This window comes from Nuphar pumila, chromosome 1 (assembly GCF_984573655.1).
Source record: "Nuphar pumila chromosome 1, dmNupPumi1.hap1.1, whole genome shotgun sequence".
Taxonomy (NCBI): domain Eukaryota; kingdom Viridiplantae; phylum Streptophyta; class Magnoliopsida; order Nymphaeales; family Nymphaeaceae; genus Nuphar; species Nuphar pumila.
Window position 1 is genome coordinate 16,962,671 of NC_143249.1, and position 19,393 is coordinate 16,982,063.

The 19,393-nt window shown below is 36.6% G+C and overlaps 1 protein-coding gene across 1 annotated transcript in view; it reads right to left on the bottom strand.

The window, feature by feature from the left end:
• LOC149848160 (E3 ubiquitin-protein ligase COP1-like) overlaps positions 1–19,144 on the bottom strand; it is a 29,990-nt gene extending 10,846 nt beyond the window's left edge. The window contains exons 1-6 of the mRNA XM_089980024.1: positions 18,546–19,144; positions 16,234–16,311; positions 14,111–14,266; positions 12,064–12,399; positions 7,480–7,634; positions 7,285–7,350 (exon numbers count right to left, since the gene is read on the bottom strand). Of these exons, the coding sequence (XP_089836150.1) occupies positions 7,285–7,350; positions 7,480–7,634; positions 12,064–12,399; positions 14,111–14,266; positions 16,234–16,311; positions 18,546–18,908 (1,154 nt within the window). The 5' untranslated portion in view covers positions 18,909–19,144. The remainder of the gene's footprint in view (positions 1–7,284; positions 7,351–7,479; positions 7,635–12,063; positions 12,400–14,110; positions 14,267–16,233; positions 16,312–18,545) is intronic.
• Between the last annotated feature and the right edge of the window lie 249 nt (positions 19,145–19,393).

The window sequence follows — 19,393 nt, forward strand, 5'->3', positions numbered from 1 at the left end:
GTCTTTTTAGGGGACTCTTTGATTGTTTGGCGATGCAAGAAACAACAAAAAGTTTCAACAATGCAACCACGACAATGGAACCACGACAATGGAACTTGTATGGCTTCGCAGTCTGCTTAAAGACATGGGGGTTGATATTACCGAAGCCTCAAAATTATGTTGCGACAACAAGAGTGCCATCTATATTGCAAGCAATCATACATTCCATGAGCGTACAAAGCACATCGAAATGGATTGTCACTATGTTCGTGACGAATTCTTACAAGGAACAATTGCGCTACCTTATGTCACTTCTGAATATCAGTTGGCAGACTTCTTTACTAAAGCTCTTCCGGCTCCTCGCTTCATGTTCCTTCTTGGCAAACTTTCTGTCATCTCCCCGTAAAGTTTGAGGGGGGGTGTTAAAATGTATCTCTTATACATATATATATATATATAATTATATCAATACCCGATAGGGGTATTTTTGTAAATTCACATAGTTGTTTTAGAAAACAACTATTTTCAGTTTTTGTTAAAATGTAATTTTCTTTTCTTATTTTTTAATTTTATTTTTTTGTATTTCTTAAAGGCCAAAAGGGGCTCCAACCATAGAGTCGTTGGAGCCCCTGTGACCGTTGGGGGCTCCCAACGACTCCATGGGAGCTCCCTTTTGGGCTCTCCTTTTGAGGCTTTTTGTCTCTCTTTCTCTCCTCTCCTTTTTGTATAAATAGGGGTGATCCCCTTGTATATTTTTCATTCTTGAGAGCTCTCTCTCTTTTCAATAAGAGGCTTTTTATATTGTTGCCTTCTTAAAGGCTTGTGCTTGTATTGTCCCATTGTGGATTTGTGATATTGTCTCTTTTTCATTATTGTAAGTGCTTGTAAGCACTTTTTATATTTCCGCTATATCTCATTACAGTAAGAACAAATGCAATACATTATTTGCTTTAACAGGAAAATATGGATGATGCACGGATAATCTGAATGTTACAAAAAGCACAAAGTGGTAAACGCCTCACTGCAACGCCTCAGTACCTTGAGTGTGTGCTTCGTCTCTGAGGCGTACGCTTCAGGTACTAAGGCGTACGCCTCTCACAACACTGGTCCTCAAGATTTGTCCAGGTGTTCAACATTGCCACGTTGAAGTACTTCAAAAGAAAGATGCTTGATAGATCAAACTAATAAAAAACATGGGTTCCTTCATTCATCCACAAGCAACAACACAGAATGGGGATAGAGAACGTGGTTGTTGCAAAAATCCCTAATCAGGGTATTCGGTTGTTGCTTTTATCATTAAGTATACACAGATACAATAGTTAGGGTACGAAAATACTCATTACATGATATGTTAAAATTACAACATGCCATTAATGAGCATGTGTTTAAATAAAACGAATTGGGTCTAGATTTCAGGATCCTGACCCAGTCGTGAATGACAACGTCTTTTCACCCTTCCTCAAGTTGTACATAGTTTTGAACCATGAGCAACTTGCCTTTTAACATCTAAAATATGTCCTTGATAAGTCCTTTTGTAAACAAATCAGCAACTTGATCAGCAGTCTGTACGTATTCTGTTCAATTTCCTTCTCTTCGACCTTCTGTCTTACAAAATGTTGATCAATTTCAATATGTTTGGCACGACTGTGGTAGATAGGATTGAATGACATGTTGATAGCACTTTGATTGTCACATAAGAGAATGCTTTTAGAAATCGATTCTCCTACTTTTGTCAACAGGTGTCTGATCCATGTTACTTACTTCGGCTGTAGCAGCTGTCATTAATCTATATTCAACTTATGTGCTCAACCTGGCTATGGCCTTTTGTTTTCTACTGTTTCAGGAGACAAGATTTAGGCCAATGAAAATACAGTATCTTGAGACGGACCTATGCTCATCGGGATCTCATGCCCAATCTGCATCTGTGTAAGTAAAAAGTTCATGCAAGTGATGGTCATGTATACTCTTTCTGTACAGAAGACCATCTTCAATAGTTTCCTTCAAATATCGAAGAATGTGTTTAACAGCTTCCATATACCCAATATGCGGTTCATGCAAGAACTAAGATACCTGATTGACAGAATAGACAATGTCAGGCCGAGTGAATGTAAGATACTGAAGCATTCCTACTATCCTGCAATATCCTGTACGATCCTCATACAAATCTCCATCTTGGGAACTGAGTTTCTGATGAAGTACACTGGGTGTGCTTAGAGGCTTGCAATCTGTCATACATGCCTTGCTAAGAACATCAACGGTATACTTATGTTGAGTAACTGTCATGCCTTCAGGAATCCTGTCAACTTCTACTCCAAGAAAGTACTGTTGTTTACCAAGATCCTTCATCTTGAATCTATGGTTCAAAAGTTCTTTAACTTGTTCAATATGTTTATTAGAGTTACCTGTAATGATAATGTCATCAACATATATCAATAACAGGGTAACTATATCTTTGCATTTGAATAAGAAAAAAGAATGGTCAAGAAGAGACCGACTTAAGCCATATTTTTCTACTTCAAGAGAGAAATTGTCAAACCAAGATCGAGATGCCTCCTTCAGACCATATATAACTCTCTTTAACCTGCACACGTATTCTTTAGAGTTCCCTTCTACATACCCAGTGGGTTGCTCCATGTGTACTTCTTTCTTCAGAGTTCCATGTAGAAATGCATTTTTCACATCCAGTTGGCTGAGAATCCACTGGTGCTCAACAACCAATGATAGTACGATGCGGATAATGCTCATTTTCACGACCGGACTGAAGGTCTCATCATAGTCTTGTCCTTGCTCCTGTGTGAATCCTTTGGCAACCAACCTAGCATTGTATCGCTCGATAGTACCATATGGCTTATACTTTATCTTATACACCCACTTTGACCCAATCACATTTCGATTGTATGGTCTGGGAACAATATCCCAAGTGCCACACTCATGAAGAGCCTCCATTTCTTCGTTCATAGCTTCAATCTATCTCTTAGAATTTATTGCTTGATAAAATGTTATGGGTTGATCTTTCTTCCCCAAAGAGGTTAAGAAGAATTGAAAATCCATCGTGAAGTTCTCATAACTAATCCACCTATCAATAGGATGTCGAGGTCGGGTAGACCTTCTGTGAGCAGGTGATTGAATGGAAACAGAAGGAGAATTTTGCTCCTGATTAGAGCTGGGAGGTATCTCCTTCTCACGTCGAGAGTAAACAATGCCTTTATACCTTTCGAGGGCCAATAATGGTTCAGAAATCACACTTTCCTAAGTCCTTTGCACAACAGTAGATATGTTTCCCTCATTTCTTTGATTACATTTAGAAGAACAAACATCATCAATACTAGAAAAGAGATCTGAGTTCAACCAAGGGTGATAAACTTCAATTTCAGGAGAAGTGTTAGCATTATGACCAAAATTTGATTCGTCAAACACAACATTTTTGAATATTTTGATGCATCATAGCATTTGTAGCCTTTGTAATTATCATCATACTCCATAAATCTGCACTTTAAGGCCTTATCCTAAAACTTGTGCCGCATTGAACTGTCAACATGAACATAACATACACACCCGAATACACGCAAATCATGATAATTTGGATGCACACCATGCAAAGAAAAATAGGGTGATTTGTTTTCCAAGATGTTCATGGGCAATCGATTTATGACATAGGTTGATGTATGAAAAGCCTCCGCCCAAAAGGTAACTGGAAGATTACTATCATGCATCATGCTCATTGCACTCTCGACAATATGACGATGCTTCTGTTCAGCAATCACATTCTGATGAGGTGTATGAGGGCAAGACACCTGTCTACTTATTCTATTTGTATGGAGGAAATTAATAAAGTCATTTGGGAAATTAATAAAGTCATTTGAAGAGAATTCACCCCCTTCATCACATTGGAAACAAATAATATTCTAAGAAAATTGATTTTGAACAAAGGAATGAAAATTTTGAAATAACTTGAAGGTTTCAGATTTACTTTTCATAAAGAAGATCTATGTATATCGAGAATAGCTATCAACAAAGATGAGATAATATCTAGTGCCAGACATAGAAGGAACTGGAGCCGGACCCCAAACATCAGAACATATAATTTCAAATGGTCTTGAAGCTCTTTTAGTAATGGAATAAAAAGGAAGAACATGACTCTTACACTGAAGACAACTAGAACATTTTTTATTATCGACACTTAAATTTAGACTTGACTTGGGAATAAGTCTACTTGAAACAAGCTTATCAATAAAGCGACTACTACAATGACCCAGACGACCATGCCAAAGATTCGGCTCAATACATTCAGAAAGATTAAAAACACTCTCAGGAGGAACTGAAGATGATGATGTGAGCTTCAAGATGAAATCAACAGGTTGAACACGAGAGAAAGGATTCTCTTGGAACACGTACATATTCCCTTGACATTTTCCTTCAGCGAACGTTTCTCTCGTGTAAAGGTCCTTAACGCAAACAGAAAAAATGAGTAAACTAAACTGAAGCATTAATGTCATCTACAAGCTTAGAGACAGAAACAATATTTTTCTTGATATTTGGAGCATGAATGACATTTGAAAAAGTAAGAGAAGAGTTGGACATAGGAATTACAGAATTTCCAATGTGAGAAATATGGTGGTGAGGCACATCTTCAATAACTATACTATTTCTACCAACATAAGGAACAAGATTTAGGAGCTTACCAGCATCACCAGTGACATGAGTGGTTGCACTAGAATCAACATACCAAGTGCCTTGATTATTCTGTTTGATATTCAATTCAGCCAAGGCAGATAAATAACAACTCTTTGACTTCTCCACTATTTTTCAATGTATCTGTTCTCTTTTTTGTCTCCAATTGCTTTCCTCTATTTTGCGAGTTAAACCAGCAATTTGCCTTTATGTGCCCCCTTTTGTTGCAAAGAAAGCAGGTAGGTATTGTCTTTTGCCTTTGCCCATTGGGAGGAATATTGGGTGTAGGTAATATTCCACGACTTCCTTATCCATTTCTTTCTAAACCCCCTCTTTCTCGAAAATCATACCTACCACGTCCTCGCCCATAGGCAACTCCTGTGGCAAGAACATCGTATGCTCCAACATGAGCATGAGTATCTTCAGAAAATCCCTTCAAGGTCATCTCATACTGTAAAAGCTTAGCACGAAGATCTTTAAATGTAGGTAAATTTGGCAAACACAATAAGGAAGTAACCATCATATGATAATCTGATCCCAGCCCACTCAAAGTTTGATGCACTATATCTTTGTCACTAACAGTGCATCCCACAATGGCCAATTGATCTGTAATAGTCTTCATTTTGTTCAAGTACTCCATAATAGTCATGGAGTCCTTCCTCACCATTTGAAACTTTCTTTAAAAATAATACTCTGGCCTGAGAAACTTGAGAATATGTCTGAACTAGTCGATGCCATAATTGCATTGCTGAGCAGTCATCTAGAATTGGCACAAACACTTCCTGTGACAATGTAGAAGTGATATAGGCAACCAACGCCTGATCTCACTTCATCCAGGATACGTACTCAGGATTTCTAACATAGGTAATAGAAAGATCTCCCTCACCATTCTTTTCTTCTTGTGGTATGAATTCTGGAGGAACAGGAACAGAACCATTCAGATGTCCAGAAAGGTCCTGACTTCTTATGAATGGTATGATTTGTCGCTTCCAAGTTAGGAAATTGAAATTGTTCAGTTTCTCAAACACAAGTTGACTAAGAAAGTTTGAGAAAAGGCCAGACTGAGAATGAGAAAATGAGTCTATATTCTATTGAAACCGAAAACAAGAAATAAGAAATAAGAAAATGGTTTTACGACAAAGACCCAACTACTATTGAATTCTAATATAATTCAGAACATAAATTTAATATCAGAGAATTTTGCTGCCACCTTTTTTTTTAAACTGGTAAACCCGAGGCAGAATTGTGCAGTAAAGAATATGTTCTGAATAAAATTCAATCAGTAAGAGGTGCATTATTTTGAAAATAACGTGTTTTCTTTTCAGAATTATGAGAAAATAGACAAACAGTACAAAACAGAGATGAAAATGAGTTCAAAGATGATATTTGTTAATTAAGACAGGTCTGGGATCTCGTCCAGATCAGAATCTGATCTAACGTCAATATGAAAATGAGTCTAACATGATCCTTTTCATCTCTTAAAATCACGCATAGATCAAAATCTGATCTTGCGTGATTATTTTAGCCATGGATGGGTAAGATCATGTGCAGCAATGTGAAAAAAAGAGTAGTAGGCTCACAGAAGAATAGTAGGCAATGAAAAGAGAAGAAAATATGACAACGTGACCAAATCCAAGTTTTGGATTTTTGGAAATAATAGAAACACGACTTGAATAAAGAGGGAAATCAATATGAGCAATAAGAAAGGGGACAGGAGGAAGAAAAGATCTCAGATGGATGGTAGATTTGAAGACAAAGGAATAAAGAGGGGAATCGATAAAAGCAATAAGAAAACAGGTACCTTAGAAGAAGACAAAGCAGTCATAAGAACCGATCATCAAGATTGGATCTGTTGCTCTGATACCATGATAAAAATCATGGGTTCCTTCATTCATCCACAAGCAACAGCACAAAATGGGGAGAGAGAACGTGGCTGTTGCAAAAATCCCTAATTAGGGTATTCGGTTGTTGCTTTTCTCATTAAGTATACACAGATACAATAGTTAGGGTACGAAAATACCCATTACATGATATGTTAAAATTACAACATGCCATTAATGAGCATGTGTTTAAATAAAATGAATTAGGTCTAGATCCTGAGATCCAGACCATCCAGACCCAGTAGTGAATGACAGCATCTTTTCACAAACAGCATTGCTCTCACTTGTGGTGGCAGCACCCTGAGAGATCATCAGTGGTAGTGGAATCCTGCAATTAGCCAATTGCTATTCAAAGCATCAATAGTTTAATACACTTTGTGTCGACTCGGCATCTCACAGATTTTAACTTTGGAATCCTATAACTCTATGTCTTGCCCACGACATCCATTTCTTTCTTATTGCATTGTTCCTGCATTCAGCAGTCATATGCAAGTTAGATTTATCAACTTGCCTTTCCCTGGTGCTTTCTTCATGTAATTCATCCGGAGTTTTTTAAGTTTCAGATAGAATCCATGAGTAGATAACGCTATTTCATTTCCTATGTTTATTTGTGCAAAACTTTTTGACTTTTTGAAAGATAAACAAACATATCCAAAACAAGCACATGAATGTATTATGAACTTTCAGTGTATTGACACTCATGTATAGGTCTAATGCACAAAAAGAGAATGAATTCATCTTGCAAGAAGCACACCTTGACACAATATTTGCAGAATGAAATAGATCTCCATGCCTAAGTTCTGCAAGGACCCGCAGGCGGCTAAAAAATGTAGATAACACAATTAGCAATAAAAGAAGTATGATAATTGAACATATAATTGTTTAAACTACACAGTAACAATGAAACTCAAAGCTACAAAAATCATTAATATATTTTGCTAATCATCACCTGTATCGAGTAAAGGTTGTAAGTACAGATTGGAAATCTTCAAGACCTGCATGGTACCCTTCTCTGTTTATGCTATTACAATCCCTTTCTTGTTTAACAGATTGGTTAGATGTTGTGCGCCTCTTTTGAAGGTAACACTCTTGCAAATCGTTGAACTATACAAAACACAAACACAATGAGCAGAAAAAGATGACAAGTTGGATATACTTTCAAGTTCAATGCCACATTTTACCAAACCAATTCCGTAACAATAGAACAGATGGACACGAACACAATAAAGTGCTTCTTTTGGGTGCAAATTAAAAAAATATGCTTCATGTAAAAAAACTTAAGAAAATGCATAAGTTAATTTAGGAATAATATAAACAAACTTACCATGCCAAGTTTATGGAAGTCTTGGTATGACATAAATTCTTCTAGCTACTACATCTACAAAAGAAAAATGATATAAAAATGAAACAAAAGAAGAACTGTCACCTGGGTATGGGTACAGGTACGGGTATGGAGGGTATGGCACTGCAATTCCAAAAAATGTGGGTATGGGGACACGTCTAAATATATACTGAAAATATATATATTATATATTGAAAATATATAATATAATATAATATAATATAGGACACGGCAAATGTCGTGTCCAGGTACCAGTACCCATGTCGACACAGGTACGGCACCCTAAGTGCCATGCCGCGGTAACATAGAAGAAGAATCTACTGCCATCAATAAGATGGCACAAAAACCAGTTGAAGGACAGAGAAGGCATCACAACAAAGTCAATGTTAAATACTTCCCGAAAGCTCAACCAACTGAACTACCACATGGTTTTTGACATAAAGATACATAAAAGAATACATATATTTGTTTTAACTAGCCAACATGAGCCACACTTTGTAGAAAACCCTTTGCTCATGCTTGGCTGATTTATGCTAAATAAGTTTCTTGAGGCTAAGCTCGTGCAGACCAATTGACAAGCCCAAATGAGCTTAATGCAAGCCAAGCAGCAAGCACCTTGGTTTGTTTCACAACCAATTTGTCTTAGTTTTAGACAGAAATAAAGAGAGAAACAGTATTCATCAAACAAACAGTGTAGGAGACAATGACGATGTTGTGACAACATATGTGATTTGGAAGACTGTAATCATAGTCTAACCAATGCTTTTCATTTTCTTTTATCTTCTTTTCTGAAAAAGCATGAACTTACCAATATTGTGATCAATAGTTTATTATTTTGATTTCTATAAGTTTAGTTTTGTCATGCAATGACAACTATTCTAAAACTTGTTATGTGCACACAAGTGTTGAATTTGGGAAGGTTCCTGGTGAATTCGGTCTCCTTGGCTTGGTTTTAGTTTGGAAGCCCCTTAATAATGTCGGCATTTATGCTTTGTACCTCGATTCATCTTTTTCTTTGGAAGCATGTGATGTCTCATCAGCTCATTATATTTGTTTTTCCATATTGTTCATGTTGCTTGTTACCTTAACAAATATTGTTCCCTTCAAAATGGGGGGAAAAAGAAAAAGAAATAAAAGAAACTTGTTCCTTCCAACTTAAATATTCAAACAGGTGTACACAGATCCCAATGTCTGCTGGCTAAAAACAAATTTAAAAGATGCAATACATACATGATAGAACTAAATTGTTCTTAATACAAACATATATATGATTAGTCTATACACTTGTGAACATTCTGTAATGAAACAAGTGGAAATACAATAGAGAACCCAATAAGGGTCAATGAGAATATAAAAGAAGTGCTCATGCACTAATCCACAAAGGGATAATACAATCACAAAGTGATAATAAACTCAATAGCATGACACATGCACACAATAGCCACTAAGGGCCAACACAAAAAATAAAAATATAAAACTTGATTATAAAATGCTTAAGAAAGCACTAAGAAATACAAAGGGGAGAACCCCTATTTATAATACAATGGCTATGTCATAGGGATTCGCCCAATAGGGTGCGGGTTATATATATATATATATATATATATATATATATATATATATATATATATATAGAGAGAGAGAGAGAGAGAGAGAGAGAGAGAGAATGCCGCACCTATGTGACATAGTACAATGGAGAGGTAGTGGGGCAGCCCAACGACCAGTTGGGCTGCTGCCCCAACAGCTATATTATGTAAACAATAAAAAAGAAATAAAAGGACAATCAGCCTCTACTAGGCTGACACCTATTACATACGTGAAATGACCGAAATACCCTTAATGGGTATTTCAGTTTACATGAACAGAAATATATACATATACATATGTATATATGTATATATATACATATATGTACAAATACACATACAATTCAACATATTCTAACAAAGGTCAAAATTATTCTTTATGCTGAGCTCTTCAGTTTTCTTCCACATAAGCTTGTTGCTGAGCTTGAAGTGACTATAAGCCATAATAATTTCTTAAAATTATGTGGATTAGGTGTTAGGCACTAACGAGGCAATGCTCATGAGTTTGTGGACATGTTACTGGACCAAAAGGAAAAAATGAGGGAAGAGCCTTATAGAAAAGATGAAAAAGGTTGCTTTAAAATAAAGAAAGTGTAAAGACATCATAAGAAATAAATCGAAATGAAGCTACCAACTGAAGGAAGGCATCACAAAAAGCCCAGAATGAAACAAAAAATGAAGCTACCAAAGTGAAGATAAAAAATAATTTTACCTGCTATATATCACAAAGTGGAGATCAAAACTATTTTACAGGGCATCCACTTGGCCCCTAGCTTTAAACTGATGAACAAATATTGTATACTTGTACAAAGAAAAAGAAAAAAATATAGTTTCCAAAGATAAATATGTATGAAATCACTTAAACAGCCTTGCTTAACCAAAATACTAAAAATATTTCCAAAATTGGCGATGACCTGACTAATTTGCTGCACAGGGGTAAAAATTGGGTTGACCTTTATGGCATATTTTAAGCACAAAATTGTGGATCTGCATGAAGGTTTGCTTAATGAATTCTGAAGAATATACCTAATCTATGTTAATTTGAAAAATGGGCAGAAGTTGGCATCTATGTAGTCAAAAGCGCTAGGCAGTGCCTAGTCGGTAGGCCCCTAAAAAAATTAGTTGAGAACTAGGCGGGACTAGTCGGTACCCCGATTAAAATATAAAAAAGTATACAAAATATACATTAAAATATGTTTAATTATTTTATTAATAAGATGTTTTCATTACACAAGTACAAAATTACACATGCTTTCACAAAATATATTAATATACTTAACTAGAATATACATATATAATTGTACACACACACATATATATGCTTTCAGCCTTTCACAGAAGTACAATAACACATACATATATAAATAACATATATACATAAAAAACAAAGTAACACATATATAAGAAACATAATCAATTAAAATTAACTGTGCATGCTTTCAATGTTTTACAAAAAAAAAATCCAAAAAGCAAAGTAACACACACACACACACACACATATATATAAAATCACTATAATATAAGAACTGGAAATATGAGAACTAATGTGTGAACCACTATTTTCATGGATTTTTTGTTCTTTTCTCTTAAATCTAACCGTACGGATGTGATCTACATGCTTGGTTTTACAAGAACCTGCTCTTGAATCATCCAATTTTGATGCATAATCGTGATTTTTTTAAGGTCTTAAAATCAATGGCTCATAATCTTCATAAATATTCAAACATTCAAAAATCACATTTTTTCATCGAAAATACATGATCCAATGGCTGATTCCTAGCAAATTCACCATGCTAAGCACATCCACATAGTTGGATTTGCAAAAACAAGTGTTGGAAATGCACATATTTCCAGTTCTCATATTCTAGTTACTATATATATAATTATATATATATATATATAATAACTAAGCATGTTTTCATCATTTCATAGAACAAATACACACACATATATATAATTATATATATACAAAAAACTAATAGAATATATAAGAATAATAAATGACTAAAATGTCCTCGTGCCTAGGCAAGGGCAGCTTAGTCGCCGACTAGGCGCCTTAGTCAGTGCCTAGTCCGCAAAATTGATACCTTTTAAAGTGCCCACCTAGGAATTGCAAAGCTGGGTGTTTTACTTATGCCTAGACCCACTAGGCAGACTAGTTGGTGCCTAGTCGGGACTTTTGACTACATAGGCAACAGTCTGAGTTTATCTGATTCACAGCCTCCCATTAGTGAAATTCATCTAGTCAGCCTATTGCAAATTTTTCGATTCAGAGACCATAACTAGAATTATTTTGTTTCCTTATGTGGATACAATTAACTTGTTTCTTTATGTTAAATCATGCCTGCAATTTGATTCAACAGATTCAGATGATTGTTTAAACCATCTATATGGTGACACTTTCATTCTTTCAGACACCATAGAAGATAAAGGCATTAAATAGCAGCAAGATTGAATTTTCTCTACTATGAAATGTTAAGGACATTACAATCCCAAACATCACTTCAGTATATATGATTGGTATGACCTGGACAGCCAACACTTCTAACTGGAATTCTCTTCCCTTTTAAAGGCAAAGAGAAGTGAAACAACTTTGATAACCAACCTGTGCATTAACTCGCCTTCTCCTAGCAACTGAAAGTCCAGATTGGGCAACATTTTGGGAATCTGATCCATTAAAAGAAACCTTTTTCTGAAGTACTTGAGAAATTCCTTGAAACTTAGAATCAACTTTCTTGTTGTGAAAACTTGCAGAGCCTGATCCATCTTGGCAACTTCGTGCATTGATGGTAGTAATACTTCCAGGCTTTCTTACAGAAGATGGCCAATTTGTTCTAGACATGGGATCATCAAGCATGTGCTCCCTGGCTCGGTATAATTCCATCCGATGGTGCTCCACGGCATTTATATCCTCCTTAATGTATTGGAGATCAGTTTGTACCTGTGAAGTAAAAACATAAGTGGTGTAAGATAATGATTAGTATTAAAAACCGATAAGACAAAAGCACATTCTGGAAATAACTAGAATTTAGCATGTTTATTTGTGGCATCATACATTTTAGCAGCAATGGGAGTGCAAGGGCTTCAAGAAGAAATTTGAAAGAAGAACCACAAAAGGGAAGATGAACACTATTACTTCATTGGATTCAAAAGAATGAGAGGCTACAACATAAAAGGAGATGTCCCTTTAGGGTTACATAAGAAGACGAAAATGGTTGACTATAATGCCTAGGGCTATGGTGCAAAAATACCCCTCTACAATAAACATATGTACAACATAAAGAAGGTAGCATACACATATTGGTAAGATACATATTAGATATTACATTCCTTAACACTCCCCCTCAAGCTTGAGGTGATGAGAACATAATCATCTCAAGCTTGAAAAGAAATGGTTGGAATGTCGTTAAGGGAAAATTCTTAGTGAAGCAATCTGCTATCTAACTAGTGATTCCAATGTATGACAACGATATGATTCCTTCCAAATAGGCTCTACGAGTGAAATGAAAAATCTATCTCAATGTGTTTGGTTCTCTCATGAAATTCCAGATTTTTTGCAATATGAATAACACTTTGATTGTCACAATACAAAGTAGAAGATTTCTCCACAACAACTCCCATATCCTGCAATAACCATCTTAACCATGTAATCTCTCTTGTGACTTGGGTCATAGCGCAATACTCGGCTTCCGTTGTGGACAAAGCAACTCTTTGTTGTCTTTTACTCTTCCAATATATTAAGGAGTCTCCAAAGAATATACAAAATCTAGTAGTAGAATGCTGACCATGGGATAACTCCCTCAAAGTTGGCATCACAATATACTTTCAGCTCTAATGCAAATGAAGCAGGAAAAAATAGTGCATAACGCATTGTGCTCTTTATATATTTAATCATTCTCAGTACAACTGCCAAGTGAGTTGATTTAGGTGCACTCATAAACTGGCTCACAGCATGCACAACAAAGGTAATATTAGGCCTGGAGATGGTTAAGTAAATCAAACTCCCTACTAACTTCCCACACAATATACTTTCACCTCTAATGCAAATGAAGCAGGAAAAAATAGTGCATAACGCATTGTGCTCTTAATATATCTAATCATTCTCAGTACAACTGCCAAGTGAGTTGATTTAGTTGCACTCATAAACTGGCTCACTGCATGCACAACAAAGGTAATATTAGGCCTGGAGATGGTTAAGTAAATCAAACTCCTTACTAACTTCCCACCTGTGTGTGTGTGTGGGGGGGGGGGGGGGGGGGAAGGCCCATTAAGTGACCTGGTTCTCAGTGAGGGTTCCTCATCATAAAACAACAACAACAACAACAGAACAGCCACATCTTGAACGTTTCCAGTGCAATAAGGAATTGAAGTAACATCCCAGCAATGGTTTGCAAATCATGAAGATTGAAATTCAGTAGTATACATGGCATCATACAGTTTGAAGGCTGAATAAGATGTCCTTTGCTCAGGTGTAAGCTAAAATCTATTTCTTGTTTTACTAAACTAAGAAAAGAAATCCATATTCATCCCTCTGAAGAAGAAACCAATAATTCAGCAGTAACTAAACAATGAGGAGGAAGACTTGATAAAAGGAACAGCATTGGTTTAATCAAATAAGCTGCTACATCAAAACAGAAATACAACAAAAAAACCTCATTCAGCTCCTCAAGCTTTTGCTTCCTAAGACACTGCAAAAAATCAAGCAATATTTGCATGTTTGTTTCAGCTTCTTCTTGCTCCATCTTTTTCTTCTTCTCCACAAGAAGTGATAAGAGACCATCAAGCTCCTTGACTGACAAGTCATCACCCTGTCTAAGATCATACAAACTTGTAATTTTTGAAAGCATTCAAAAACTCAAGCTAAAATTATTGATGCCATAAAACATGAATACCTCACATTATGTTGAGGTAAAGCATATCAATTAAAGAAATCCCAAATTGTTTTTGCGCAAATTGGTGCAGAATAAGCCATCTTTTAAAATCTTTAAATAGCTTGAAGCAAGAACCCTAGAGTGGCCATGCTGAAAATCATTCATGAAAGGTGGCTCCATGTTGAAATACTTTGATTGTTTTCTCATAAAAGTTTTTTATTCTTATTTTATTGAGATGTTATATTTTTATTAAACAAAAAAAGTTTTAAAAAAAGAGATCTCAATCTCGCATTAGCGCAAATTATATCCCAACACAATGTTTAATGGAGAAATCTACCAAAAAGGTAATGTTTGAAGCATTTGGGTACCAGGCATTTATAAATAACTTTTAGCACAATGAGACAGGTGCCTCCGCGTTTGTTGTTGAGTTGAATTCTGGATTCACCCACCACTCATCTTCCCTTGGTCATGACTCATCTACTCTTGGTACCCATTCACCCTTCTCATCAGACTTTACACCTCCCCAATCATCTCTTAAGAATTTGAAACTTGCAATTAATTAATGTTGTATTTATTCTTCTAAGGGGGAGCTTTTTGTGATCTTACTTGAATAAAGATGTGATGCGCTTCTCTTTGACAAAGGCAAGATCCAAAATTTGCAAGAAATTTACATGCATTTACCGTTTTAAAGAAAGTATTAGGATTACAGCCATAAATTGGAATCAGAAAGGTTCTAACTAAAGCTGCAAGCAAATTATTGATGATGAATCACTCAACTGATCTACATATACAGACAAAAAAAGAAATCAGTGTGCTCAAATACAAATAAAATCAAGACACATGTGCCTTAGTACATGTGGAGTTGGTATAGGGACAAATTTTTAAAACCTTCAGGGTTGACTCGTTGACTAAGCCAAGTCAACCCTGATCACCCATTCAGTGGGTCAACCGAGAAAATAAAACAAAACTCAGCCAAGTCACAGCCTGACATGCCGTAGTCATAAAAAAAATTGAACTCCCATGACTCTGCCGAGTCTACATAAATTATTAAATATCCATATACATCACTGTCACCAATATCGCGGATATTTTGAATATATCGTGATATTATCAGCAATTTCAAGTTTGCCGATAATATTGGGAATATATCGCGATATTTTCAAAATATCCAAATAAAAATTATCATGATATTTTTGAGTTTTTTTTTAAGTTTGCATTTCTTATTTTTTTGTTTCTTTTATATTTTAAAACCTTTAAAACATGTTTCTTTATATTTTTGTAAGAAAAATAATACAAAACTTATTATTTTCTTAGGTTTTTTGTTGTTATTTATATTTTTTCAAATTTTTAAACTCCCGAGATTTATCAACTTTTGAAAAATCTCTCGGAGAAATACCCTTGCCGAGAAATTACCTTTAACGATACAGGTGACTATGATATACATGTAACTCTGTATATTATGCACATATATATTATAAAATAAATGAAGTTATGATGACCAAGCCAAATCTCCAAGTTGAACCAGCTGAGTCACAGGCCGTGATGTGGTTTGAATAGTCGAGAACCCTTTCCAACAGAAAAGAGCTCAACAACCTCAAAAGCATTGGTCAAGACAATTCATTATGCAAGTAACAATGACAAGAAATTACCAGTTTAATGGAAAGCCTAGTGTTCTTGTTACTAAACAATTAGCAAGTGAGAAAAAGGACAGACTCCATGGTTTGAAGACAGTACAATATGGAAAAATAAAGAAAAAGCTTCTTAATTTGCAAGTAATGTTTTTAGAACCAAAACACGCCAAGCATTCATTATATTGGAGTACAATTGGTACAACTGGGACTCCAAAAAAGATACAAGATTGGATTTAGTATTTAGTAATTAGTATCAAGAAATTCATGACAAACCTGTTGAAGTGCTAGACGTAGGTGCTCCACTGGTGAGGCTGTTTTTGCTATCTGACGTGCAGATGCCTTCTTCAAAAGCTAAAATCACACAATACAAGCAATTAAATAACCAAACAATGAATAAACACTAGCAAAGTCAAGAGCAAATGCTTAAAGTAGAGAACAATGATATAGACATGGCTACATACAGCAGGCAATCTCTAAAAGCAAATTTGTACAGGTTTGGTTCTTTCCTTCGGATGCAAGGCATAGAAGAGGAAGTCAATGCTTCTTTTTCATCAATATCCAACTCTATGAGTCACATTTTGTGTCAAAAGATAAATCAAAATAACTTGTAATCGTGGTATGAGACTTGTTCAAATCATATTTTGTAAAGAAATTTACTTTTTCAACATTTAGAAACAAGAATTTGAAGTTAGAATCCAAATTGACATTCTAAAATCTGTGATAATATAATTATTACCAACCAAATAGTCTACATGGTGGCAGGCATCTGCAACCACATAGATACTCTCTCCTTTTACCTACCAGGTCCATCAGTTACTGCAGTCACAAGAGAGTGATAAAAAGAATACTAAGAAAAGAAAGATTCTCTACTGAAAGAGGCAACCATTGGACATCTTGGACTGATAAGTGATGATCCTTCCAACTGTCGTTTGGAGAAGAAGCCTCAGGAAGATCAGACTTATTGAGATAGGTCATCCATGCTAAGTGACTGTGATAGCTTGTACAAAAATCAGACAGCTAGCAAACTGATGTTTCTTGATCAAAACATGACATATTTGACCTTTCTTGGAGATGGAATCACAATGCCAAATGGAAAACTAGGAAAAAAAATCAAACAATCAGATAAGGTGCAGAGAGTTATGCACTGTCTTGAGAAGAAAAAAGCAGATCGTCCAAAACTCTCATATGTACACCCAAAGTATGTGAGTTTAGCCACTAATGCTATATGATATGCAATGGATTGGTGTTTAAATAATACACTAAGTACTGATGAGTATCTTGTTTAACTTCAAAAGTAGATTTTTTTAGTCAGTGTAGAGAGAGAGAGAGAGAGTGTGTGTGTGTGTGTGTGTGTGTATTGTTGTATGTTGTCTATATTTCTTTCTTTGTTTTTTCTTAGTTGGTGCCTGCCGCTCTTTGTGACACTGTACTGGATGAGACAACACAGATGGAAACGGAAGAACAGAACTCCATCTGATTCTGCGAGTGGAGTCTACTCTGGGAGCCGTCATTTAGCCAAATGTGCATATGAAATATGGAAAGATTTTCGGATCAAGTAAACAAGGTGCAAGGACAAAGATTTGAATGAGAATGATTAATCTAATGGAATGGGAACAAAGGGGGAAGATCGGAATAGCAACTTGGATATGGACCTGATAAGAATAAGAAATGTGAAATAAATCATGCCCAAAATGAGGAGCTTCCCTCTTTAGAAAAGATTCCCACACGTCACACTCCATAATCAAACCAGTGAAATTCCACACTAAAAGCCCTTTTTACTGATCCCAACTTGGCGGTTCACACCTGCTCCCTGCTCTATTTCTGCAAAAGGTCCTGCCGAAAACCACAGAGCTTTCCCTTCTCCAAGTCGCTCCTACACCTAATAAAGGAGGGTTTGTTCTGCAGCTTCAAGCTCGGATGTTTAGAAGCCCGTTAAGGGACCAGGATTTGCCGGTGAGAGATGAGAAACAAACAGGCAATAGGTTTTTTTCTGATGGACGCACTGTTCTGGCGCCTGCTTCATTAAACGGAGGACTTGGGCTGTGGCTCGGTAGAAAGAACCAGACTCTCTGTTCTGATGAATCAATATATGCAAGCGCCCCTCCCCACCTTGGAATTTCCCAGAAAGTCCATCCAAGTAGCCATTTTAACCCATCCCTTTTCTCTTAACAAACATATGTGTGCCCTTTTCCCCGTTTCAAAACTGCCGAGCAGTTTTCGGATATCAAACGAACCTCTCCAGATGGTAATCTTAATGTAGCCAATTTACCCTAACCTGCTGCCCTAGCTAAATTGCCCACCCTTTCCAAGTGTCATTTCTAAGTTATGTATAAATCTGCGCCAAAACGTTTCTTAGGAACTCAATTTGCTAAATTGGACGCTAAAAGCTTTGCTTTCTGACCATAAAAAAAAAGGCTCTAGGAACATTAACCTCGACAAACGGATGAAAAGGAGTTGCCATCTTATCAAATTCCCCAGTTTTCACTTACTAGAATCATGTGCCACGTCCAATTTACACAATCTAAACGATCATCAAGAGAAAAAAGAAAGGAAGAGAAGAAGAAACGGAAGCGGGGAGGAAAAACCTTATTAAGGAGGAAGTTGGGGAAGAGGTGGTTGTTGGTGAGGTAGTGGGCGCAGCAGGGGCAGTCGTTCTTGTTGTTGAGGTGGGTGACGATGCACATGTAGCAGAAGGTGTGGCCGCAGGAGGTGAGGAAGGCGTCCTTGATGATCTGCATGCAAATGGGGCACAAGAAGTCCCTGTCCAACTCCACCCCCTTCCCGTTGTTCGAGCCACCAATGCCCATGAACCTGCTGCTGTCTTCGTTCCCAACATTGCCGCCTCCGCTGCTCTCAGTGGCGGTAGTGTCCTTCTCCGAGCATCCCCCCGCCCTCGCTTCTCCATTGTTCACGGACGGCACCAGCGCCCCGACCGAAACTTCCGCCATCAACCAATCCAAATTCCCTCCTCACCATCCCATTTTTCTTCCACGCTCGACTGAAATCGGAAAAGGAGATCCGAAGACCGCCGTTGGTTTTCTCTCTCGTTTCTGTTGGGTTGACCCGACGGCGAACTTGAGCGTCAAGGTTTCCTCGTGTGGCGCTGCCAGGTTCACATAATACAGAGATCCGATCGCTACCTGCGCGTCAAAGTTGTCGATCTGGGCTTTGTCTTGTTTCTCTAAATGCTCCATTGGTTCGATTCTTATTTTAGCTAGCTGTGGTAGTAAGTCTATGGACGATATTTTTGCGAGAAAGCTTCAGAGATTGTGAGGGAGGGAGGAGGAACACGTCGCCGCTGCGTCATAGGCGGCTCCTCCCTCCTTATTAAACGCCAGCTTTTACAGATATTTTCTATGATATAAACGTGGCACTCTTTTTTTAAAACGCTATATTTTTTTTTTTAGAAGAAAGGCAAATATTTTCATTTTAT